Raw genomic sequence first — 26,617 nt, 5'->3', positions numbered from 1 at the left:
TTTTCCCCTGACTGCTAGTTCTCCTATCTCATTTCAACCACTGGCCATCACCAAAGTGAAGGTGGTTGGGTTTCTGTGATAGAGCTGTGAGTATGCTTATATTCCAATATCTCACAGCAGGCTGTGTGAGAGGCAGAGCTCTCTGCAATGGACCTTAAGCCTGTAAGCGCTTCTTCTAGACCTGGTATGAAAGGAAAAATTGGGGTGGGCTTATAATGTAATTTTCAATATATAAATGAGATATCGAAATTGTACCTAGAGAATATTTATGGGTGATCATACTGTCATTAAAACCAAGTTCCAGTCAGTCTCTCTTTAATCTTAGAGGTATTAGGAGAAATATGGGGGTTTTACTTTATTTCCAGGATGCCAGGGTGCCCATAGAATGATCGTGTGCAATGAGATTGCTTCTTCCTTTGATTCATTGCACTGGGCAATGTCTACACAGACTTTGATCATATTGTGTCTTGTTATTGTGTCATCCTTTTCCCTAGCTGTCTGAACATGCCTGTGTTTTCCTAGAATATCTAGAAGTGACTAGTAGGCTGGGTGGCCTCCTTGGGATCCTTCTGAAATCTAAGAATAATACTGGTTATTAAATAATTAGCACACTTGGTGGGGAACCTAGGTGTTTCAGGCTTGTTATGCCTTTAAACATCTTAGGGAAAAAAAAAATCAATAAAACATGCCTGTTGTTCTTTCCCTGCAGAAACAAGACTTACCCTAATGCCAGAAGTCAGTTACTTGCACCTGTAGAAATCAAATCCTGTTGACCAACCATGCATTGCCTTCAGTGCATGCAAATTGTATAAGGCTGCAGGATTTTATTCTCATGTCTTGTTTACCCCGAGAACTTTGTTCTTAGGAAGAACTATTCTTCAGCGTGGCAGTCTTGTGTCCTTTGTTCTCAGAGATATGTGGTGTTCTTCATCCCTAGAACCGGTCCTGGCTGTGAAAACCCCCCTGACAACCGTTGAAGCTGTACCTGGAGGGGATGCCCTGTTTACTGTTGACCTTACGACGACATGTTCCGGCACTTGGTACCTTAACGGTAAAGTCTTACAGGAAAGTGAGACTTACATCATTAAGAGAACCCAAACTACTCACACCCTAATCATAAAGAACGTCACCAAGAACCATGACGGAGCAGAAGTGAAATTTGTTGCCAATAATGTTGACACCAGCGCCAAGTTGAGAGTGAAAGGTATTTACTTTCATCACTGTCCTTTCTTTTTCCAGTCAAGGGGTGGTTGCTGTGACCTGATGATTAGAACTGGGGCCGGAGGCTTTCACTGATGCCTGGTCTGTAGGAAGTACCTGAAATTGCATCATATGAACTAACACGGGTCCTGGTAATGACCTCACCGTGATAGCACAGAGTTCAGAGTGAGTCGATCTAGCCAGCTGGTTGGTATCTTAACTAGACTGCTTAACATCAGGTCATGAATTTCTGTAGTTCACAACCATCAGTCAGTGGATTCTGTCGCCAGATCTACCACTGAGTCACCTTAAGCCAGTAATTTCAGCTCCAGGTTTGGCTAGTCTTTCTGACTGTAGTAGAGCCTTTCAAAAGTAAAGGACCATTAATTACTAAAGAAGTTTTTTTTTTCTTGGAGGTTTTTTAGTCTACCACAGATGTGTGTGATGTACAAGTTAGTATCATGTAACTTGATTTAGCATTGAGAGTTGGGTGCTCCAGCTTTCCTCTATGAAATGACGATAACATCTGTATCTACCCACATTGCATGGCAAAAGGTAACGAATAGACATTTATTCTGGAAGGATGTGTTTGACTTTGGGTGAAAATCTCTGCAGAAGCATGTTTAGAGTATTATTACTCAGTAGAAAGATGTGCTTTTTTTTTTTCTTTCTTTTTCCTTAGTGACTCTGGCAATAAAACCAGATCAAGTCTCCTGAACTGGAAAAAAATGCTTGGTATTGACATGAGTGTGAGAGCAGGAACAGGACCAAATACTTTTTCAGAGCTCTCACAGTCTACAGCAGACTTGTATCAGGGACATGTTATCTTGATACAACTTGAAATAACAAAGCCCTTTTTCCTGACAGGTGCTGCAGTGAGATTTACCAACAAGAGCGGAGATACAGAAAAAGTCTCCGCTCGGCTGCGGGAAGAAGCCAAACTTCAGGCTGAGCTTTCGGACACAGAGGCTACTGTGAAGTGGATGAGGGATGGGAAAGAGCTCAAGGCCAGTGAGAAATACGAACTTCAAACTGTGGGGAAGAAGCACATCCTGAAAATTCGCAACATTGCAGCAGAGGATGCTGGAGTTTACGAGTGCACCTGTGAAGGGGATAAAATGCTCTATCAGCTTTCAGTGAAAGGTATGTGACTGTCTGGGCTGCTTTGCATTAATGGCCTGTTCCTGCCCTAAGCCAATAGAGTCATGAAGGGATAGAAAGGGAGTGCTCCAGAGGCAGCGCAGGGAGTTGTGGTAACTCCCCATCAACATTTGGCCTTGACAGTGTCTGTGGTCCCAGAGTAGGAGAACTTGGGAGTGAACACAAGATCTAACACTGCCTCTGTGGTAAGAGCTGTGCTTTCACTCAAATTGGTGTCTTGATATTCCACGGGAAGTTGGTGTTATTTCATGAGATTGAAAGGTGCGTAGTGAAAAGGTGCTCTTGTGATGAAGAAATTCAGCCACAGGGGCAGGACATAATGCACATGATCCCATGCCTGCCCTACGCTTGCTATGCGATATTGGACAAGTCACTGAAGAGCTAGTTCAGCTCTGATTGAAATTCTGATGGACCAAGATCATCTTGGTATTGTGGGAATTTTTTTTATTTGTTTGGGTTTTTTTTTTTTCTTTCTGTCAATACCCTGGTGAATAAGAACAGACCTTTCCAGGGCACATTGGATGGCTTGACTCATGTCTATTTGCAAGGTATTCAGATGGAAGGCTGTATAGAAGCAACAGCAAAATGTCATTTTCTTTTAATGTTTCCTGCTTCATTTTCTTTTAATGTTTCCTGCTTGTTAGATTTGAACCAGTACTGTTTTACAGCTGTCCCGTTGTTCAGCTGTTCTCGCTTTCATGGCAGTCCCTTCCTTTCTGATTGCCTGCTACCTAGCTGGTGGGCACATCCACTCCCAGAGCGAGACATGGAGTCTTGAACCTTTACCCTGAAACCAACAGCATTAAGCCTCCCTCTTGCAAGCCTTCCCATCTGTGCAAGCTTTTATGAACCAGTTCATAGGAGAGTTTCCTCTGCCTTGAACGGGACCAGGTTTTGGCTGAAAAGCCCCAGTGTATCCCCAGACCATTCCTCATGGGTATCATCTAGATGTCTGCTGCAGTTCAGACTATAGAACCTGACTCCAGGACAGTCTAGCCTGTTGTCAGACATCATCTCGAGTGAGTTCAGTAGCTATTTTGCTTTGAGCTGGCAAGTTCACTTTGTAAAGCCATTTGATTTCCGTGTTCTGTCCCGTAACTCACCCCTCACCAGTGCAATGATCGCACTGTTTCCACACTGAGTAAGTATGAGGTGCTTTATCATCATGTTCTGCTGGCTTCTCACCCTCCTTGGTCTCTGTAGAAACAACAAAGCCCCAGAGTAATGTGTGTTTTTTGCATTTGACAGCTTGCTTGGTTATTCTCAAAGAGCAAACTCAAAAGAGAGCTGAAAAAAATAATTCAAAAATGTGACTAAATCTATGGAAGGAGGAATTGCTGTTTATTCTTGGCAGCTACTTTTAATTTTTGTTTTCTCCCCTCTCTCTCTCTCTCTCTCTCTCTCTCTCTCTCTGCCTCTTTAGCATCATTTTTCATGCTGGCAGGTCTACCCACAGATTTAATTGAATTAGCTGATGGACGTTTCCATGTGCTTGTTACTGTAATGTGACTATCAAATGAGTAATCAATGCTATTATTTTAAAATCTGTGTTGACAAGCTGTAACTTAAACATCTGCTGTTTGTAGCTTGATTCCTGGAGAATCAGCTTTGATACATCTCATCCTTGTAGGACAAGGCTCACAAATGCTGTCCCAGTATTTTACCTGTCAGCATCGCCGCATTTATCTGTTCCTCCTGTAAATCAGACACAGCTAGCTGGTGAATCATTTGACGAGCAGGTCAGTTGGGTCTGGCACATGGGCATCACGTGGCTGCCGAGAGGCCACTGTGCCGAGCAGCGCCCAGAGGTGTGTCGCTCGCTGGGCCTCCTGCCCAAAAGAGCCCCGCTACAAAATGCACTTGCCATTTATCACTGCAGTCCCTCCGCTGCCATGAGACCTCACGTGCCAGGCATCCTCTGACACGTGACCTCCTGCGTTGAAATGGGACGTCTGAGAAGTCTCCTTCAGACTGCTGTGGTTGTATTTTTCACCCTAGTTTTCTGAGGAAGTGAAAGGCGCATGAAAGAACCCATCTCCCTCTTCTTCCTCCCACAGCTTTTAACCTGTGGGCTGAGTTCCAGTAACGCTGGTGGAGAAGTAGAGGTCTCAGCAGCGTTCGGCCCCTGCAGGCTTCATGGGTGTAGGTGGTTGGGTAGAGGAGGATGACTGCAGTGTTGCCCTACTGAAGGGAAAGCTCCACTGTTATGAGTCATTAGAGAAACAAGTGGAAACAGAGGCCCCAAGCAAAAACAATTAAAAAAGGAGGTTTTCCCTGGTTTAAATGCTTCTGATATGACTTCTTTACCCATAGGTATGGCTTCTAATAAGCAGACTTAGTAAACTCTAGAAAACAGGGCTGGTAGGGACCCAGAGAGGTCAAATGCAAGCTCGTGTCCCTGCCAGAAGCTGGTGATTGAATGGAGTCCCTTGAGGACCAGAGCCAGAGAGGCCCTTGACTGCACTGTCACGTCCTTCCCTTCCCTTTCCCTGTTTATTTGCTTGTTGGGTATTTCTTAGTCTTAGATTGGGGGAGATTTGGGACTGGGGTTTTCTTTTTCTTTCTTACCGGCACACTGCTTGGCAAGCCAATTCACTCTTCATTTTTAGGTCTCCAGACTCTGCCACTGTACAACCCGGTGAATATTAATTGGTTCCCTACCAAATATTTGTCTGTAATTAAAAGCACTACCACAGACTTGGAGAAACCTAATGCACTTAAAAGCAAGGAAACTAAATGCAAAATCCGTCCTCGTGGGTAGGGTCGTTGAGGTAAAGGAGAACCCCCGTGTGTTGCGCCAGGACGTAGCACTGATAATAACACCTTGGGAGCAAAAGTCTGAGAGAGTCACACTTAGCTGGTCCAGACCATGGACTGTAACTGCTTGTTACAGCATCAGCAGTGAAAGCTGATAACTGCTTTTGCCAGGCAGTCTGCAGAGAGTTGTTAATTTGCATTGTGCAAGCCTTTTCTTGAAATTAAGGAAAAAATGCGTACATAATCAAGACTTTGATTTTTAGTAGCTTTGACTGCACAGTCCCAACAAAGTGACTTGATTATGTGTGTTGTTTTAAAATAATATCTTAAGAAGATATTTGAAAATTAATTCCGTTATCTAAAGTAAGATGGGACTGGTTTTAAGCTCACATTTTTAGCTAGAATATTGGTGGGGTTTTGAATCTTTGTTTTGAGGCAATTGGTGACTCAATTATTCCACTACGTGTTAATATGGTACCAGATTTATTGTTTATCTTCTATGCTCCAATTAATTTCCAGGAAGAAATTTCTTTTCATTTCAGTCCTGTGTGATATCTGTATAGATTTTTAATTTATTATGACTTAATTTGTCTAGATCACATTTTCACCTCTTTTGGAGTCGATTTATTTGCCAGGTGGTTACAATACAATGATCGAATAACCTTCATTGCTTTCCCTCCAGTTTGCATGTTTCATTTCTTTCCTCACCTCTCTCAGATATTTTCTTAAAGCCCTATTGCCTAGGGCTTCCTCTCCCCTTGACTCAGCCTCCTGTGTTGTATATGTGCTCCGATTTTTGGACATGTGATAATCAGGTATATGGTTTATAAAGACTGGAAATTTGGCTGTTTCTGCATTAGAATCTGGTAATTACATCCATAATTAAATATGCATATTTGGTCTTATGATAAATGAATACCTAATGTAGATGTAAGTGCACATATTTACTGATGTCCACACAATTCTTTACCAGCGCTGTGTGTCTATATTTTGTTTCAGCACTTGCAAACTTCATAAACAAAGAGAAAAGTGGAGGAGTTATCAGGGCTATCGCTGGAAAACAGGCTGAATTTGTTTCTGAGACCTCTGAGGCCAACGTCATGGTTAAGTGGTACAAAGATGGCAAAGAAATCACAGCCAGCAAGAAATTCACCATGGAAGATAAAGGAAAACTGCATAAGCTTGTGGCTTCAGCTGTGACGAAAGAAGATGAAGGAACATACACATGCAAAATTGGAGACGACAGTCTTATTTTTGAATTAAAAGTCTCAGGTAAGTTCGTGATGCAAGTATGGGATCAGAGTCTGTGTTAGAAACTCAGGACTCTGTTAATTATACTTGTCCTACCTTGTAAATTGCCAGATTTTTGGGCCAAGATTGCACAGCACTGTTTCAGAGACTCTGACCCTTACTGTGGTCCTTACGCAAATCCACAATATGGGCAAATAATATAACGATGCTGTTATGTATTCAAGTCAGCATAAGCTCTTACTAGGGTTGGAGTCATGACTCAAACACCACGCTGGTTGAACAGGCTGAGCCACATGTGGCCTTTATTCTTTTAGCTCAGCACGCACACAGTCTTCAAACCTCCTGATCGAGGTGGTCCTAAAGTCTTACTGTGAAAGCCCTGTGTCCTCCTTTGGCAAGTTTAACTCCAGATTTTGAGAGTTAAGTGTCTCCTGCTATTCCCAAAGGACACTGTGATCTCTGAGACATCCCCCTGCGGTACTGTAAGCGAAGCTATTAGTTCATGGCACATGCTCATCAGCATAAAGCACGTGCTAAAGCACGTGGCTGTCAGGCCAAGCCCAGAAGAGAAATGCTTGTCATTGATGCATTCCAGTCGAAGATGGAGCCAGAGTATAAAACGACACAAGAATTTGTCTGTGAAATTCAATATCTGTGAAATGCAACTATTTCAATTTGCGTAGCCTAGTGGGAACTCTTCTTCTAGAAGAGGTTTTCTGGCTTATGTCTGGAGCCTAATTTTTAACCCGGTCCTAAGCTACAAATTGAAACTCTACTGAAAGCTTCTTGTGGCATGTCTACATGCTGCAGTACAATGCAATTTAAGAGAAGTAGCGACTGAGTGCTTGTGACCTGTAACAGTACATCCATGTTACTATGATGCTGTCCATCAGCTAACTAAAAACTCAGCAGAGCTGATTAATCTAGCACAGCACTGGTCTTGAGGGATTGCTACAGGGTTTACTGAGCTAGAGGGATTGCTTCGAGTTTATAACTGGTGTTTGCTCAGGTATTCACTCTGCATCTCGCCTCCAGTTCTCTTTGGTTGAGAATCCAACATTATGCCATTTCACTTTGAGTGTAATTCATAGTCCCTGACTTTACCCATTGAAAAACTGGTCTAAAAGAGCCAGCCAGGCTCTGTCTGAACTGGCCCCCAATAGGCAATTTATATAATCTGATTTATACTATCTGATGAGAGCTATCTAAGATGGATTTAAAAAGTGTTCTGGAGCTGCCTTTGTCTGACCATCAAGTACAGAGGAAGCCTGCATGATTTCCTGAGACTGGTTACCTAACTTTTTGATGGCCATGTGCAGGTTAGGTGAATCTCACCTGTAACTCCTATGATGAAACATCACATGGCTCGGGCAAGGAAAACTGGTATCTGCTAAATAACTGTGTATCCCCACAAACTTTTTGATGAACAAAGATTGAGTTACAACCTGTTAACGAAACCTTAGCTAGGGCAACTTCCACCTTGTTTCACGTCACCATAAAAAATTTTCCAGAGTGCTAAGAAGAAGCACCACACAGTCAGGGGATGGTCTTAGGGCAGGGAAGTAACCTGTCTTTATGGTAATGAGTTACCCCGATAATCTGGAACAGCAGGATTCTGGAGGGACTATCCTTCTTTGGTCATCTAATTTTTTTAAGAATAGATCAGTCCTAATGATTACAATTTTTAATGAAATATTTGTTCTCTGATGCCACAGACTTGCCTGGCATGGGTGTAGCATAGCAATTGTCCTTGGGATACTCAGTGACTGAAAGCAACAGTTGCTGCTAAAAGAAATGCAATACTAAGCTAAGGTTGGTTATAACTGACAGCCATCAGCTTGCTCTTCAGGCAAGGGCTGCCTTGATGGCATGAAGGGTATGAAATACCTGACATGCTGATCAAATATTGCTTGTTAGCTTAGGGACAGGGTGGGCTGAATAGGTTGACTCACATTTTACAAGCGAGGTGCCTGTCTCCACTTACTTAGTTGCCTTCGCTTTCACCTTTACAAATACACTTGCAAAAAACCCGAGTGGATAAAAATGCTGTATTGTTGCTGCATACACGACACACGCTGTGTGTGTGTGCACGCACAGCTCATACGTGTGGCCACCAGTCTGTGCAGTCAGCAGAGTTTGATCTGAGGTATCAAAGCAGGAACCTCTACCACTTGAGCTATATGAGTTATGAGTTCCCTACTGTGAAGATCAGTTTCAGCAGAAAGATGTGACACTATTGGCTCCTATGTTAACTTAGTCCTCTTGAAGGTGGAGAATATCTTATCAATGAGATTATCCCATATGTACCCTGATCTGGTCTAGGGAAGAATTAGTCCAGTGGGACTGATATTGTGAACACGGGGCTGCAGGAATGGGCTCAGAAACATTTAAAGAAAGCTCCTCATCAGTTCTAACAAGATTTTCTGAGACTTAGATCTTTTCAAAGCTGTTTTTGTACTCAGGCATCAATACATATTCCCTAGAGCTTCCTTGAAATCAGAAACAAGGAGCGGTGATTAAAGTGTCAGCAACTTGAGGGCATCTCAGCTTGATTTAAAAGATCCAGAAGGATGTCGGAGAGATGAATGTGATTGCACTGTAACTGAGAGCAATTATGTGAAGATCAGAGAAGGAGTTTGCACCATCTGTCAGAAAGTCAGGCATCAACATTCATGTGTGTGACGAGACAGGAGCTGTGAATTAAAGCATGTCAGGCTTTATGGTCTCATGATGTCGGGCCAGGTTCTGCTCGTGGCTCTGTGCACATACAACTCTGGTGATAGAAACCACCACATCTGTGCTCTGTAAGAGCTTTCATGCCTGACTTTTGAAAGGGATGCAGAAAATGGATGCACATCAGTTAGGTGGATTTTGGTTATGAATACAGGCAGGCATAGATCCATGTCTATCTAGAACTTAATAAGGCTAGTGTTAGTGCCACAGTGTAGACCTAACAGACTGATATAGTAAAAGGATTCATCAATATTCAGCTCCCAAGCTGGAGACCATTGTGTGCTAACTCTCTGGATGATTTAAAACTTGGACTATGAGTTCCCCAGTGGAGGAACTGTATCTCAGGAGGGACTCTTCTGACTCATAACCACAGTTTATTGCCATAACTGTGAACATTCTGTCATAGTTACATTGCGATAGTACCATGCACACATATGTACTTTTACACCTCCAGAGGTGAAACTTGATCGCCCAAGTGTGGCTAGCAATGAAATAATGATCAGTAATTACTGGATCTTAACTTTGTGCTGAGAAGCCTGAATCAAGGCATAAACTCCTTTCTTTTTTTCTTTCCAGATGAAGCTGTTAATTTTGTCAACAAGCCCAAAACAACTCCAGAAATATCAGTCAGTCCTTCTGAAAACCTTGAGCTGGTGTGTGAGGTGTCAGCTGTGAGTGGAGCCGTGGTATGGAAGAAGAATCAGACTGAGGTGAAGCAGGACCAGAGGACAAAAGTCATCTCCCAGGGGACACAGCGCAAGCTCATCATCAAGAATGTGACACAGCAAGACCAAGGGAGCTATACCTGTGAAACGAAGGACGACAGAACAACATTCCAAGTCAAAGTCAGAGGTGAGAAAATGCTAGAAATGCCAAAGTATTCCATTTGGGGTAATATCTTACATTTGGAGGATCATCTCACAACCTCTCTGGGGTGAAATATTTCAGCCGTAGGACTTGATTTTCGGCCAACTGTCATATCCACATTTCATACACACACTTTTGCATCCATGACTAGTTGCAACCTCAAAAAAATGATGGGCAAGGATGGTAACTTCTGCACCTCTCACAATTAGCTGGTGTGTCTGCAGAAAAGGTCGTGCAGAATTGTAGTGTGAGGCCATAGCAGAGGTGCAGGGATAGATAAAAGGGAAGGGGGAGGTGTTTGAAGACCTCTGATTAGATGGAGAATGACTGAATTTGAGTGACCCAGATAGGTAGAAAAAGAGCAATGGTTCCTGGATATGAGGATGCGAGGGCTGTTCCCTTCTTATTCATTGGAAGCTTGGAGAGATAGAGGAAGAGAAAAAGAGAGAAGGGGGAGGCAGGTTCAGGCAGTGCATGTCGGTGCTCTAAGTCCCAGGTTCAAATCTGTGCTAAAACTGTGAGGTTTTTAACTTTATCCCAGAATTCCCATACACCTGTTAACCACCTATTAGCAAAACAGAGATGAAGGTGCTTCCTTGTCTTAATAGGCCATCGTGATACTACCTGTCAGGGGCAAGTACAGTGAAATAGGGGGAACTTGATTAAGCACTGGAGAAGACAACTGCAAAAAGCTATGTGTGGCTATTGTGGCTTTCTTACAGAGACAGAAGACGTGTTTACGAACAAGGACAAGGTACAAAAGGAGGTGAAAGCTGTACTGACACAAAACGCCACGCTGAGCTGCGAGGTGGCCCAGGAGAAGACCGATGTGAAGTGGTACAAGGAGGGGAAACTGCTCACCTCGAGCAAGAAGTTCAAGGTGGAGTCGGAGGGCAAATTGCGTCGTCTGGTGGTGGGTCAGGTGGAGAAGAAAGATGCTGGGGAGTACACCTGCGAGGCTGCTGGCCAGAAACTGACCTTCAAGATTGTCGTCACAGGTGGGAGATATGTTCGTTCTCATCACAGAAAGGTCCATGAGTTCCCTTTACTACAGAGCAAAATGAATCACTCTCTAGGCTCCAGGGCCTGTCTAGCCTAGATCTTCATTGAGTAGCGAGGTTGATGAGGCAACCAGCTTGTGTGCCTCCACGGTCACACAGATGCCTATAGCTAGTTGTCTTCACCAGTGAGATGAATCCCACTCAGCAGTCCTTGTCATTCTCTGATTTCAGAGTAAAGAAAAAATAGACAAGTTTACATGTGCTGTTGTGATTTATATGGAAAAAGGTAGAGTCAGCTACCAGATGTGTAGGAAAATAGGTCTGGAAGAAGTAGGAAAACAGGTCTGCTCAAGAAGTACCTAGAGTGGGCAAGGCTTACACTGGAGTCCCAGTGGTAGATGAGATTGAGCTCTTATATGTGCATTACATTATGGAACAAAAAGTCAGGTTTCTTGTGGAGATGAGAAGAAGCTGAACTCCTGGGGCATTGGTTCATTTTGCTTAGAAACGGCTGATGTGTTTTCCTCAGGCTGTACAGAGGGCCATGTCCTGTTTGACTGTATCTTTGCTGTGGGTGGGACCATTCCAAAATGACAGAGCTGTGGTAGTTGTCATATTTTTCATTTGGGTTTGAACACTTCGGACAGTGTGAATGTACGTGTGATTTTTAAATTTCTTCTCCCACCCCACAGAAGCAGAGGATGCATTTATCAACAAGGACAAAGTGAAGAAGGAGGTGAAAGCTGCACTATCAGAAAACGCCACGCTGAGCTGCGAGGTGGCCCAGGAGAAGACCGATGTGAAATGGTACAAGGAGGGGAAACTGCTCACCTCGAGCAAGAAGTTCAAGGTGGAGTCGGAGGGCAAATCGCGTCGTCTGGTGGTGGGTCAGGTGGAGAAGAAAGATGCTGGGGAGTACACCTGCGAGGCTGCTGGCCAGAAACTGACCTTCAAGATTGTCGTCACAGGTAAGAGAAGATTCTTTGGCCCAGCCTTCCTATTTCTGCAATATTTAGAAAAATGAATATTATGATTATTATATATCTTCTATGTAAAACATTGTAAAATCTTTAAGTCAGGGAGCTCCATCCTTGAAAAACTTTGGCAGCCGTCCATCTCTGTAGGAACAGAGCCGTGAAAAGGAAAGTACTGATTGCACATCTCTATCTCAACATGTTGGTACAACCAGAACAAATCTGCACCGCAGCTGTTTCTCAGTGCATTTCAGAGCAAGGTCATGGTGGAGAGTCATTGGGTGTCTGCCCAAGGTCTGCACTCTTTTTCTTTCTCCTGGAAGGGCTCGTTTCAGCCTGGGGGGAGGATACGGCAGTAAGGCTTGATATATGTTAAAGTCTCTGAGGCGTCAGGTAAATGGCAACTAGGGAAAGAAGGTGTCATGGAGACTCATTCCAGATGCATCGCCGTACTGGGGCTGTAGAGTGGTAGAACGGATTCAGCTTTGCAACTCCCTCCCTCCCTCCTGATCCTCTTGCAAGTGGGCTGATTAAAGTATCTCTCTCCCTTCAGAGCCAGAAGTCGTGTTTACAAACAAGGACAAAGTCCAGAAGGAGGTGAAAGCTGCACTATCAGAAAACGCCACGCTGAGCTGCGAAGTGGCCCAGGAGAAGACCGATGTGAAATGGTACAAGGAGGGGAAACTGCTCACCTCGAGCAAGAAGTTCAAGGTGGAGTCGGAGGGCAAATCGCGTCGTCTGGTGGTGGGTCAGGTGGAGAAGAAAGATGCTGGGGAGTACACCTGCGAGGCTGCTGGCCAGAAACTGACCTTCAAGATTGTCGTCACAGGTGGGAGACATATTTTGGTTGATATTTCTTTGCCTTTTCTTTGTGTCTGGGTGTCTTCTGTTTTCTCTGTCAAAATATTAGAAATACTGTTAAACTACTTTCTGATGTTGGTCTAAGCTACCATTTCAGTGAGGTTGTTTAGGACTGGGCAGATCTAGAGGTTACATGTAGGTATCCTGATATCAGCTCCTCCGCTCCCTGTGCGTCTCCTTAGGCTCAGATAGTGAATGAAGTGTTTTTGTTAGCAGGCACTGTGTTAAAGGACCTCTTCTGATTTGATCATCAGTATTGTATTCCTCCTCTTGTTATTGCTGTTCTTCCATGAAAGTCACTGTTTTCTTCCCTCTTTGTTTCACATTTTCTCTACACAATGTCCTCCCTCCCAAAACAGAGAATTGCTTCATTTATTCCACAGTCTGTCTGTGCAAACACGTATCTGAGCACAGCCTCATGACTCCATGCATCATGACACTTTTGTGGATGATGAACCGAAATGGATACAGATATGTGCAACTTGATTTATGATTTGTATTTAACAACCTTTCATCCAGCTCTTCCTCTACCACTTCTTTCATCTGTCCTTGGATACCAAATTGTGATTTGTAAAGCTATGAGAAGGGACGCAAATACTTGTCTGCCAAGCGATATTTAAACAGTAGTGTTTACAAGATCCCTACTTGATTGTGGTTGCATTGAGAACGTTTGGGAGTTGATGGTAGCATGTTGTCCTAAAAATTCTATATCAGCTGCACTGCACATATCTGCAATCTGCTGAATCCAAAGGTGATGACTGTTCATTGCGACTTCTACATCTGTAATGACCAGTCATAAGTCCAGGAATGTTTATTTGTATTTGCATTTTTCTCCTTAACAACATGATTTGGAATCTGAGGACTTAATACTGAGGCTGTTCTTTCCCTCTGACTACACTAGAGATTTCTTTGGTCTCAGTATATTTTGCAAGAGGTCCAGTAAACTTTATCTCAGTCTCCAGGCAGCCATGGACATCAGCTACGTTCTGAGTGATCATTTCTGAATTGGATGATTAGAAAGGGTTTGGTTTGGTTTTTTTTTTTTTGTTCATATTCATAACACTCCACTGTCTTTGCAGCCAAATGCGCTTCTGTCAATGTTAGAGCTCTTGTCTCATATTCTGAGCTGATCAGAACAGGGAATCTATTTTTCTCATCTGCTTTCTTGTGGCATCAAACACACTGGGACGATAATGCTGGCAGAGGTCTGGCATTTTGTCAGCTATGTAGAAGAGCAACTGCTTTGGGAGTCTATTGACTTTCCTGCTCACAGCCATGCTGGAGACCTGAAGTCCTTGCAGGGCATAGCTCGAGTGCTGTTCCCTCGTAAAGGTTGCAGTCTTTACTGCTCTCCCACTGTCTTGGGGCATCTTGCTCCCTCCATCTTCTATGCGCAACGTGCAACTGCTGCTATAGCATAAAGCTTTGCTGCTCCCCATAGCATATATTGTAAGCCATCAGCTGTTACGTGACCCCGCTCTGCGTGGGGTACACAGGGTGTGAGTTGGGGCACTTTGGCTCTTTTTCATGAATTGTGTAGCTCATGCTTTTGGCTCAGGGAACTGCCAGTTTCAGTGAAGGATGGATTACAGTAAGGCCAGATTTGAGAGGCATCTTTCAGAGAAAATACAACGTGGGCATTGATAGAAAGACCATTGGTATAAACCATGTTCATGCTCAGCTGCTGAAACCAGCTCATACATTACTGCAGAGGTGTCGTCAGAAAACACAGAAATTTAGTGCTCTTACACTTGAATTTCTCTAGCTGAGGGCTATTCTTAGCTGTCTGCCTCAGAAACCAAAGGTTTTCAGTTCTCTTTCAAACTGGATGACTTCACGGCTGGACAGGGTAATGTAACACCTTTCCCCCTCTGTCGTAAGTGGAGAGTGCTTGCCTAGCTACCGTTGCTGTATTTGTCATGTGTACAACTGTAACATGACATGCAAGTCCAGCACTCACTGGAAAATGATCTAGTGTGAAAGTCAGGAGGGATTATGAGTACTCTGAGTGGTCGGCTCTTTTGTTGCAGAAATCCTCATCTTACTAGATTATCCCAAAGTGCAGTGGCTTTCTGGGTCTTAATTTATCCTGTTACCATTGCACTCAGAAAGCTCTGCAGGGTTCCTGTACTCCAGGGCTCCACTGGTAGCACAAAACCTTCCCTATTTAAAGACAGCTTGAAGGTTAGATGCTTAGTGTTGAGTATTGGGATGCAGCTATGGCTTTTTGGCTTAATATTAACAGAACCAGGTGCTGCACACCTTGGGACTGAGCGAGATGTGTAGCCAAAAGAGCTGATTCTGCAATCTCATTACTTCAAGAATCATGGTATACAGTGAAATCCTTATTTGAAATGGGTCAAAGCGCTGTGTCCTGAAAATGGTTTTCTTCAGTTTCAGTGGAACTTCACTAACCAACCGCAGCTGAGGTTGGAAATGTCATCTGAATACTTCTTTAACTTTAAAATATGTTTCTGAGGCAAATTAGTGGCTAGTGTAAATACCTTTGTAAGCTGAGTAAAAGACTTGGTCATATTTCCTATCACTATAAAACCGCTTTATATTAAAGGGCAAGAATGCAGAGGACAAGCGAGTAACCCGTCTGGAATATTCCTGCTCTGCTAACTTGTCATTTTAAATACAGCACCCATTTGTTTAGTGCACCCTGCATATTCACAGTCCAAGTTGTAGATGGAAGCTGAAATGTTTATATTTTCACAACCTGTTTTGAATGCAAACCCTGTGGTGTGTGCTTGAGCTCTTTTAGATATCAAAATGCTGCTTAATCTGCAAGTGGGCTGACGTGTGCCTTTGAGGAGTTTTGCATCACCCAGCACAGGCCATGTGTGCTGCCTTGTTAATGACACCTTAATGACAATGACCCCTCCTTACACCACTTCTACAGCCAACACAAGCAGAGGAGCTCAAATTTAGAGCATAAAAGCTGGGTTCCTGCTTTGGCTTGCTCCCTGCACCACCCCTCTCTTGCCATGGACTGTGCAATATTGATGGCAAGCCTGTGCCGTGGCTCCCAGGATTGCAAGTAGTGCCGTGGTCAGCAGTGTAGGAACTTAACCTGATCTCACCCCTACTCCTTACCCTCCCAGGCAGCTGCTGCCACTCAGAGTACAGACATGACGGAGACAGCATGCAGAGGAGAAAGTCATCAAGGAGGAGTAAAGGATGGCACTAGGAGGCTGCAGAGAGTGACTGGGGGGAGGAAGGCAGTAGCACAGGTTATGGAAGGGGTTCTTCGTGACTGCCAGGGAGAGCCAAGAGCCTCCTAGGTCACCCTAGCCAGGTAAACCAGATGCCTGAAGCTGGCTGGCTGAATTATCTTCCATGCTTGCACTGCAACTGAAGGGCAATGGCAACCCCATACACTCGCTAGTCCAGCATTTATCTTTGGAGCCTGTGCTTCTGTAGCAGTGAAATCACGGACTTCAACGCTCAAGTACATACCTGGGACCCAAACAGGCAAAGGCAGCCTAAGCTAAACGCTGGGCGGTTGTTGCTATGTGACGTCCATCATGTAGGCATACCAGAAATAGTTTACACTTCTTGTGCAGTTATTTCTTAAGGTAAATCAGTGGGAAAAAAAAGTGGGAGCCCATTTATTTAGGGTCTGTTTGTCCTCCCACATCTCAAATGTACACTAACATAACGGCTAACAGTGACCGCACCCGTTGTTGGGAAAAGGAGAACCAGGTAAAACAATCATTAAAGTAATCGGTAAAAGATGCAATTTATCAGTCAATCCTGCTTAGCAAGGTGACAATTGAATCTTTTCAATGCATATACCTAACTAACTACTAATTACACAAGATATCCTTTTGATGCCAGCTCCACTTGTTGAGGTGGAAGTTCTAAGTGGTACTGTGGAAGAAAGTGACTTTAAATGCTTCATTTTTGTTCCTTGTGTTAAGTATTAAGAGAAGATTCCTTACAGCCAGTTTTCTGAGAAATTAGAGATTTCCGAGGAAAGAAAAGTATACTTCAAATTTCATAGGCTGGTTTTATGTATAATGTAGGCCAAGTACTTTTCCATATGAAGAACTGTATCTTTGTCATTTCTTTGGGATTGAGTTACAAGATATTTTCTGGACAACACCCAGTCTTAATCTAAAATACCGACATGTTGGTAAATTTCTGTAAATAATGTGACAGTGAAGGTGGCAACTCGTAATTGTGCTATATTTGGCTAGTTCCAAATGTGGTGTGTAGAAATATCATAAAGACAGAAAGAGGGAAATTGGTCTTCATTATAAGAAATCTGAAAATGAGGCAGTCGAGCTGTTAGTGAAGACTAGTCAGAGTGGTATGATAATTATATGGACTATATTTTGAGTGTGCGTTGTTCTATGTGATAAAAAGAACTACAAAGCAATGTTACTTACAAGAAATGATCCCAGCCGAAATCAGGACAACCAACAAAATACACGTAATATCTTCCAGTTGCAAGCTGTTTATAACTTACGTATTTTTTCCCTAATGTTTCCCTCTTTCAGAGGCAGAAGATGCATTTGTCAACAAAGAGAAGGTGAAGAAAGAGGTGAAAGCTGCACTATCAGAAAATGCCACGCTGAGCTGCGAGGTGGCCCAGGAGAAGACTGATGTGAAATGGTACAAGGAGGGGAAACTGCTCACCTCGAGCAAGAAGTTCAAGGTGGAGTCGGAGGGCAAATTGCGTCGTCTGGTGGTGGGTCAGGTGGAGAAGAAAGATGCTGGGGAGTACACCTGCGAGGCTGCTGGCCAGAAACTGACCTTCAAGATTGTCGTCACAGGTGGGAGATATGTTCGTTCTCATCACAGAAAGGTCCATGAGTTGCCTTTACTACAGAGCAAAATGAATCACTCTCTAGGCTCCAGGGCCTGTCTAGCCTAGATCCTCATTGAGTAGCGAGGTTGATCACGCAACCAGCTTGTGTGCATCCACGGTCACACAGATGCCTATAGCTAGTTGTCTTCACCAGTGAGATGAATCCCACTCAGCAGTCCTGGTTGTTTTTTGATTTCAGAGTAAAGAAAAAGACAAGTTTACATGTGCTGTTGTGATTTATATGGACAAAGGTAGAGTCAGCTACCAGATGTGTAGGAAAACAGGTCTGGAAGAAGTAGGAAAAGAGGTCTGCTCAAGAAGTACCTAGAGTGGGCAAGACTTACATATGAGTCCCAGTGGCAGATGAGATTGGGTTCTTATATGTGCACTACATTATGGAACAAAAAGTCAGATTTCTTGTGGAGATGAGAAGAAGCTGAACTCCTGGGACATTGGTTCATTTTGCTTAGAAACAGCTGACGCGTTGTCCTCAGGCTGTACAGAGGGCCATGTCCTGTCTGAGTGTATCTTTGCTGTGGGTGGGACCATTCCAAAATGACAGAGCTGTGGTAGTTGTCATATTTTTCATTTGGGTTTGAACACTTCGGACAGTGTGAATGTACGTGTGATTTTTAAATTTCTTCTCCCACCCCACAGAAGCAGAAGATGCTTTCATCAACAAAGACAAAGTGAAGAAAGAGGTGAAAGCTGCACTATCAGAAAACGCCACGCTGAGCTGCGAGGTGGCCCAGGAGAAGACCGATGTGAAATGGTACAAGGAGGGGAAACTGCTCACCTCGAGCAAGAAGTTCAAGGTGGAGTCGGAGGGCAAATCGCGTCGTCTGGTGGTGGGTCAGGTGGAGAAGAAAGATGCTGGGGAGTACACCTGCGAGGCTGCTGGCCAGAAACTGACCTTCAAGATTGACATCACAGGTTAGGGATTATCTGATTACATATTTTTTTGCTGTAGCTATAACAAAAGTTTCCTAGTGACACAGATTTCCTTCCAGCCTTGGTCTATATGGGTCTGCAACAGAACTTAAGTGGGTATTCTTAAAGTTCAGTATCAAGGACATGTGTTTGGATGCTTTGGGAAAGAGAAAAGTTCACTTAGGCCAGTATTCTTTCCCTGATTTTGACCAGGAATGGTTATTAAGAAAAAGGATGTAAGAACAAGACAAGCATACAACAATCCTTCCACTGTTTAGGAGTCTGTAATTCCACTCTGAGAATCTGTAGCTTTTATCTCTGCTGGGACAGTGTTTCTTTCCGCCACATGTATACAAGACATGGCTTTGCTAAGAGATTTTGCTAGTATGGCTTCATGAGGAATTGCACAACACATACGATTTTGAGTGTGAGTTCAGATTGGTATCCAGTAGTATGTGTATGCTGGTGAATCAATGCATACATTTTTGTCCTTGCTGCTAGTTATTTTTGTGGAAAATATTACCTCGTACTTTCTCATCTTCCTTGCTTCTGTCTTTCTTGAAAGGGTTATGAGGCAAGAATACCTAAATTTGATGTAGGTGTTTCTTTTCTGATTGTGGACCAGAAGAAAACCTTGAAGATGCATGTAATTAGAAGCCCATCCCAGGAAGTGATGCGGGACAATACAATTAGATTCGGTGCAAAGATTTGCCCTTTCTTTCTTTCAAGGGATTCATCCAACGCTAGAATCTAACCATGTCTATTTAGAAGTGTGTGCATCTACGCAGCCTGGTGCACCAGTCACACCTCTGAGCTTTTTTATTTTGGACCCAGCTATGAATGTGGTTATGTATCTTCCAGGCTGGAGGTGGTTTGTGGCTGGCCTGCTCCCAGTGTGGCCTGAGTAAAAGCACGATATTACGGCATTGAGATTCATGTGACTGCCAGTTGTGGGTCTTGCTGAGGTACAAGCTTATCGGGTTTCATTCCACTTGCTCTGCCATGTCTGCATTCTGTGGTGTACATCGCTGGAGAGTGACCCTACAAGGAAACCAGAGACAAATCTGCCTCATTCTCCTTTGTGTTTGGCAACTCTCCTTTGTGCCAGAAAAGCTATGGTAATGCTTATTTCATGGCTCAGTTACGTGACTTTTTTCTATAGCTCTGTGCAGGTTGTAGGAATAGTACAGAGTAAGACTGAGATCGTTATTTTATTTCAAACAACGAACGCTTTTGATAGCAGAAGCTGTTGGAAAAATTGTAGCAGATTATAAATGAAACTGTGAAAGGCAGAAATTAACAAGGGATCTTATCACACTGTTTGAAGGAAGAGCTCTTCTTAGCTTCCTGTGGAAGGATCTTCTCATCTGGGACCAGAACTTTAGCCTCTGCTGGATGCAACAAGGCACTGAAGTGCTCTCAGCAGTTGTTTGTGCTTGCAACTTAGCCCAAAAGTCTGTCTCTGAGTGAGGAAAGCTGTTGACAGCAATAATGGCAGGTTGCATGAGACTTTTGGATGAAAACCCAAAGACTGGCCTGCTTTTAGGGCTTCTGAGAAACAGTCATATTCATGGGCGACAATCCCATGGCTTCGACACTGGGGATTCACTTTTTTGGGAAATGGCACCATGCTCTGCAGGCTGATGTGGCGGAGGACCTCACTATCACCAACCTTCTCTGCATCTCGCATCCTCTCCATAAATATGAATAAGAAGAGTGTCCTACCTCATGGAAGTGTTTTTCATATCACAGGCTTTGAGGTACTTGGGTACCATGGAAAGGGGGACAGGCGTTTTGTCTGCAAGATACAGATGAGTGTTGCCCAAGCCCATTGCTGCCAGAGAGAGGCCATTACTCAGATTTTGCAAACGGTAAATACAGGAAAGGAGAGCAGAGAAAAATAGGCTCCCTCTTGCCACTGAGAGATTTACGGGTCACTTTAGAGGCAGAAATGGTGGGAGCCATTTGGGTTCTCATTCAGGACTGCCAAGGAAGTACACTGTAGAACCAGAACTGGAAAATGGATCTTCTGACCCTCTGTGCTTTAACCCACCTTTTTTTCACCTTGCTGTTGATTAAAGATACAACTGAGCAGGAGTACCAACTAGACTTTGTGTAAGAAGTACCATTCCCCTGAGGGATATTCAAACAGCTGAAAGTTCTCACTGAAGAGAGTTACCCAGGATGGAACATAATGTGTGAGCTTAGGAGTCCCTCACTCATTTAGCTTCCTTGTGTAAACTCCATTGCTTTGTACTGAAGGGCAAAACGTTGACCTAGAGCGAGGGTGAGAGACAAAATGAACAAATTAGTCTGCACAAGAACACTTTCTAGGAGCATTGGCTTGTTTTCTTCAGAAGTGTGATAGGAAGAGCTCTGAAACATGAAACCCGCACTCTGTGCGTCATGGCTTCACTTCTTGCCTTGTTCACATATATTTCTGGTGCTAGAAGATCCTTTGCTAGGTGTCTTAATCTCCTTCATGAGCTTGGATCCAGCCTGACTTTTGGCAAATCTTGCTTTATTACTACAGTTCCTGATCCCAGAGACACAGCTTTCCAGCAGAGTTGTCCTTTTTTCCATTCCTTATTTGTGCTCTGTCTTTTAAAGGGTTTTAAAGGGTAGTTATATATATATATATATTTTTTTAAGCTGGCCTTGTTGATCCTTTCCTTCCTGTTCTTCTGCCGGGTATAGATTCTGAACACTTTAGTGTGAAGATACCAGGTACCACACTGAGTCTTGAACAAATTGTTCATCTACTCTTCATGAATCAGTTCTCATAATTCATACAAATTTGCTAGTTCCAAATAAGTGTGTTACAGAGATATTTCTGTTAATTTCTCTATTTACTGTAGACTAGATCATCTTACGATCCCTGCATCCAAGGTTATTTCCCATGCCCACCTTCTAAAATGATGTCCTTGGAATTTACCAAAACCAAATCTAAAATCAAATTACTGTTCTTAATTCAATGTCTGCTTGATTGGAGAATCTGATGGCTATTCCATCTGGAAATCCAAGATGCTACTGGCATAGCTCCAGTGGAGGCAGCCAGGATGATTAGGGGGCTGGAGCACGTCATATGAAGAGAGACTGGGAGAACTGGATTTGCTCAGCCTAGAGAAGAGAAGGCAAAGGGAGCTTTTATTGCAGCCTGCAACTATCTAATGGGAGGATATAGACTCCACAGCTCCACACTCTTCTCAAACATGCATGGTGAAAGAAGAGGAGGCAAAGTATACAAGGTGGAACGTGGGAGGTTCTGAAAAGATACTAGGAAAAACTTGCACCATGAGGGTGGTCAAGCTCTGGAACAGGAGCCTTGCAGTTGTGGGATCTCCATTGCTGGAGACATTCAGAACTCAGTGGGGCATGGCCCTGAGTAACTTAATGTAATTTTATCTGCTCTGAGTGGAGAAGTGGGACTGGATGACCTCCAGAGATCACTCCTAACCTAAATTATTTTATGACTGCAATTTTGTACTATTAGTAGCACATGTTCTGTAAGATATATCTGGGAAGTGATGCTGCTCCATAAGGACACAACCTCACAGAAATCTTTGTGAAGGTACTCCAGTTGTTACGCATCTATTTCATAACCCGTATTGGTTTTTTTTCTGAATATTACTTGGGCCCAAATATGGGGACAGCATTGGCAAATGAAGGATCCTGCATGGAGTATGTCCTGTTTACTGTGAATATGCAGCCCAGTCTTCTCTGCAAGTAAACAAAATATGCTCTGCTTCCCCAAGAGAGCCCATCCTGCTTGGCCTGCAGAGAGTAACCCTATAGAGTGTGTGCAGGAAAGCTGGTGTAAGCCTAAAGATCAGGCATGGTAGTTCTTCTTGCTGCCCAAATGAGCAGCAGCTAGAAACTGTGCTGTCTGGAAGCAAGCTGTTCCTGCCAGTGCTTCCTCAAGCATTCGCTTAACTCTGACTCTGATAGCCTTCTTCATTTTACAGCAGCTTTATTTAAACTGTAATCTACCAGTTGGTCTCCCATTGAAAACCCAATGCCATATGATCTTGGAGGCAAAGCTTTCATTTTCACAGACCTTTTTTCTGTTTTTTTTTCCTACTTTCCAATCTTGCAGATGATGCGTTTGAACACAAAGACAAAGTGCAAAAGGAGGTGAAGGCTGCACTATCAGAAAACGCCACGCTGAGCTGCGAGGTGGCCCAGGAGAAGACTGACGTGAAATGGTACAAGGAGGGGAAACTGCTCACCTCGAGCAAGAAGTTCAAGGTGGAGTCGGAGGGCAAATCGCGTCGTCTGGTGGTGGGTCAGGTGGAGAAGAAAGATGCTGGGGAGTACACCTGCGAGGCTGCTGGCCAGAAACTGACCTTCAAGATTGACGTCACAGGTGAGTGAATTTGCTGCATCCCTGTTTTACATCCTGAAAAACTGAAGGAGAGGAAAGTTTTGTGGCTTGGCAATTCCATCTCAGCAGGTAGTGACTGAGCCAGTATTTAAATTTTTCTGGTTTACTCATACAGTTGTGTTCACACTATTAGATCTGTCTCCCTTCTTTGAAAACTAAGAATGTAGTGGATTTCTGTAGCCCAAGCCCAGGGCAGGCTGAAGATCATCGAGGAATTTCCCTGGGAATCTGGTGAAGATGCACTGATGCCAAAATAAGAATACAATAATTGCAGGAGAAATAAAAGGTCACAGCAAATCTTCTGAGCACATGCGTTCTCTTGTGAATGCTCCTTCCTGAAATAAAGTCTCTCTTTATTATGGAGGAAACCTTTTTATTATGGCCTCTGTCAACCGAAAGGAAACACTAGAAGTGTTCTCAGAAGCAGTAGCTGAGGAAACCAGGTCTTTTCACCATGATATTAGCAAGGATGGGTTTTAACCTTGACATCCCTCAGCTGGATCTTGATCAATTTGAAGCAAATAGAGGAGTTCATATATTAGATTGCTTTCTGATTCTGGCATGGTGCAGTGCAAAGCAAATACCATGGGAGCTGGCTAATTTTCATTTGTTAGAGAAACATAGTTCTGAGATGACACATCTTTAGAACATTTGGGAAATAAAGATATAGACACAGAACAGGCTCACAAAGTTTGTTTCCCAAGACTAGCTTTGCTTTTGCTGGCAAAGCAAATTGCAGCTTTTGGGTTTTTTGGACAATCTAATGCTTGTCCTCTTACAGCAAACAGACTTCTTACAGACTGCATCCACTGGTGTGCTGCTGGACATTGGGATATGTGAACTTCTTTTCTGCAGACTTTGGAGAATGATAGTGGTGGAAATGAAAGCAACTTTGGGGCCATGTAAGCTGTCTTGGACTACCAGTAAAGGAGTCATTCACTGGCACTTGATCTAATTCAGATGTTAACAATTCAGTTGGCGGTGTTGGCAGGGAATGTGAACGGGAAATCCATTTCAGCACCACAATGCAAAGACTGATGTGTGCATTTGGGAAGGCGTGCGTGTGTGAAAGATTAATTTTCTAAATCTGCCCCTGCACCCTTAATTCCAGAGGCAGAAGATGCTTTCATCAACAAGGAGAAGGTGAAGAAAGAGGTGAAAGCTGCACTATCAGAAAACGCCACGCTGAGCTGCGAGGTGGCCCAGGAGAAGACCGATGTGAAATGGTACAAGGAGGGGAAACTGCTCACCTCGAGCAAGAAGTTCAAGGTGGAGTCGGAGGGCAAATCGCGTCGTCTGGTGGTGGGTCAGGTGGAGAAGAAAGATGCTGGGGAGTACACCTGCGAGGCTGCTGGCCAGAAACTGACCTTCAAGATTGTCGTCACAGGTGGGAGATATGTTCGTTCTCATCACAGAAAGGTCCATGAGTTCCCTTTACTACAGAGCAAAATGAATCACTCTCTAGGCTCCAGGGCCTGTCTAGCCTAGATCCTCATTGAGTAGCAAGGTTGATCACGCAACCAGCTTGTGTGCCTCCACGGTCACACAGATGCCTATAGCTAGTTGTCTTCACCAGTGAGATGAATCCCACTCAGCAGTTCTTGTTGTTTTTTGATTTCAGAGTAAAGAAAAAAATAGACAAGTTTACATGTGCTGTTGTGATTTATAGGTATAAAGGCAGGGCCAGCTACCAGATGTGTAGGAAAATAGGTCTGGAATCATGCTCAAGAAGTACCTAGAGTGGGCAAGGCTTACACTGGAGTCCCAGTGGCAGATGAGATTGGGTTCTTATATGTGCATTACATTATGGAACAAAAAGTCAGGTTTCTTGTGGGCCCATGAGGATGGGAAGAAGCCGAACTCCTGGGGCATTGGTTCATTTTGCTCAGAAATGGCTAATGTGTTGTCCTCAGGCTGTACAGAGGGCCATGTCCTGTCTGAGTGTATCTTTGCTGTGGGTGGGACCATTCCAAAATGACAGAGCTGTGGGAAGTTCTTGTAAGCAGGATTTTGCATTTGGTTGTGAACATTTTGGACAGCGTGAACATATGTGTGATTTTTAAATTTCTTCTCCCGCCCCACAGAAGCAGAGGATGCATTTATCAACAAGGACAAAGTGAAGAAAGAGGTGAAAGCTGCACTATCAGAAAATGCCACGCTGAGCTGCGAGGTGGCCCAGGAGAAGACCGACGTGAAATGGTACAAGGAGGGGAAACTGCTCACCTCGAGCAAGAAGTTCAAGGTGGAGTCGGAGGGCAAATTGCGTCGTCTGGTGGTGGGTCAGGTGGAGAAGAAAGATGCTGGGGAGTACACCTGCGAGGCTGCTGGCCAGAAACTGACCTTCAAGATTGTCGTCACAGGTAAGAGAAGATTCTTTGGTCCAGCCTTCCTATTTCTAGAATTTTTAGCAAAATTAATATGATTATATATCTTCTACGTAAAACATTATAAAATCTTTAAGACTAGGAGCTCCTTCCTCGAAAAGCTTTAGGAGCTACCCATCTCTGTAGGAACAGGGCCGTGAAAAGGAAAGTACTGTTTGCACCTCTCCATCCCCACATGTTGATGCAACCAGCACAACTCTGCAGTGCGGCTGATTTTCAGTGAATTTCAGAGCAGGGTCACAGGGGAGAGCAGTAGGGTGTCTGCCCAATGTCTGCACTCACCGAAACAAAACACAAAAAAACCCCCACCACAAAACAGTTTGAATGTTCTACCAATAGTTTTCGATGTCTATTGTCAAGTCAGAGGCTTGGTTTCCAGTGTTACCCGTAAGCCACGGTAAGGGGATTGGGCAACATCATATCTTGGAGACACTTTGAATTTCTCTCTCCCTTCAGAGCCAGAAGTCGTTTTTACAAACAAGGACAAAGTCCAGAAGGAGGTGAAAGCTGCACTATCAGAAAACGCCATGCTGAGCTGCGAGGTGGCCCAGGAGAAGACCGACGTGAAATGGTACAAGGAGGGGAAACTGCTCACCTCGAGCAAGAAGTTCAAGGTGGAGTCGGAGGGCAAATCGCGTCGTCTGGTGGTGGGTCAGGTGGAGAAGAAAGATGCTGGGGAGTACACCTGCGAGGCTGCTGGCCAGAAACTGACCTTCAAGATTGTCGTCACGGGTAAGAGAAGATTCTTTGGCCCAGCCTTCCTATTTCTGCAATATTTAGAAAAACGAATATTATTTCATAAGAGTTTTTCCTGTTACACTTCAAACTTTTGGAGAACATCATTGGGATGGCCTAGCCCTGATGTAGAAATGGAACAGAGAGTTACAAATACAGTTCTCTTTATATCTTCTATGTAAAACATTGTAAAACCCTTAAAACAGGGAGCTGCATCCTTGGGAAAACTTTGGGAGCTACCCATCGCTGTATGAAAAGGGCTGTGAAAAACAAAGTACTGATTGCACATCTCCATCCTCACATGTTGGTACAACCAGAACAAATCTGCACCACAGCTGTTTCTCAGTGCATTTCAGAGCAGGGTCATGGTGGAGAGTCATTGGGTGTCTGCCCAATGTCTGCACTCTTTTTCCTTCTCTTGGAAGGGCTCGTTTCAGCCTGGGGGGAGAATACGGCAGTAAGGCTTGATATATGTTAAGGTCTCCGAGGCGTCAGGTAAATGGCAACTAGGGAAAGAAGGTGTCATGGAGACTCATTCCAGATGCATCACCATACTGGGG

The 26,617-nt window shown here is 43.9% G+C and overlaps 1 protein-coding gene across 1 annotated transcript in view; it reads left to right on the top strand.

Moving 5' to 3' along the window:
* The window catches only part of OBSCN (obscurin, cytoskeletal calmodulin and titin-interacting RhoGEF), a 190,277-nt gene that overhangs the window by 15,858 nt on the left and 147,802 nt on the right, over positions 1–26,617 (top strand). The window contains exons 6-15 of the mRNA XM_050890946.1: positions 938–1,204; positions 2,068–2,343; positions 6,118–6,390; positions 11,663–11,938; positions 12,498–12,773; positions 17,314–17,589; positions 18,282–18,557; positions 22,651–22,920; positions 24,050–24,325; positions 25,779–26,054. Coding sequence (XP_050746903.1) covers positions 938–1,204; positions 2,068–2,343; positions 6,118–6,390; positions 11,663–11,938; positions 12,498–12,773; positions 17,314–17,589; positions 18,282–18,557; positions 22,651–22,920; positions 24,050–24,325; positions 25,779–26,054 — 2,742 coding nt within the window. The remainder of the gene's footprint in view (positions 1–937; positions 1,205–2,067; positions 2,344–6,117; positions 6,391–11,662; positions 11,939–12,497; positions 12,774–17,313; positions 17,590–18,281; positions 18,558–22,650; positions 22,921–24,049; positions 24,326–25,778; positions 26,055–26,617) is intronic.

The sequence above is a fragment of the Gymnogyps californianus genome, chromosome 2 (genome assembly GCF_018139145.2).
Source record: "Gymnogyps californianus isolate 813 chromosome 2, ASM1813914v2, whole genome shotgun sequence".
NCBI lineage: Eukaryota > Metazoa > Chordata > Aves > Accipitriformes > Cathartidae > Gymnogyps > Gymnogyps californianus.
Note: the sequence above shows the minus strand (reverse complement) of the source record. Positions and strands in the feature narration are given on the sequence as shown.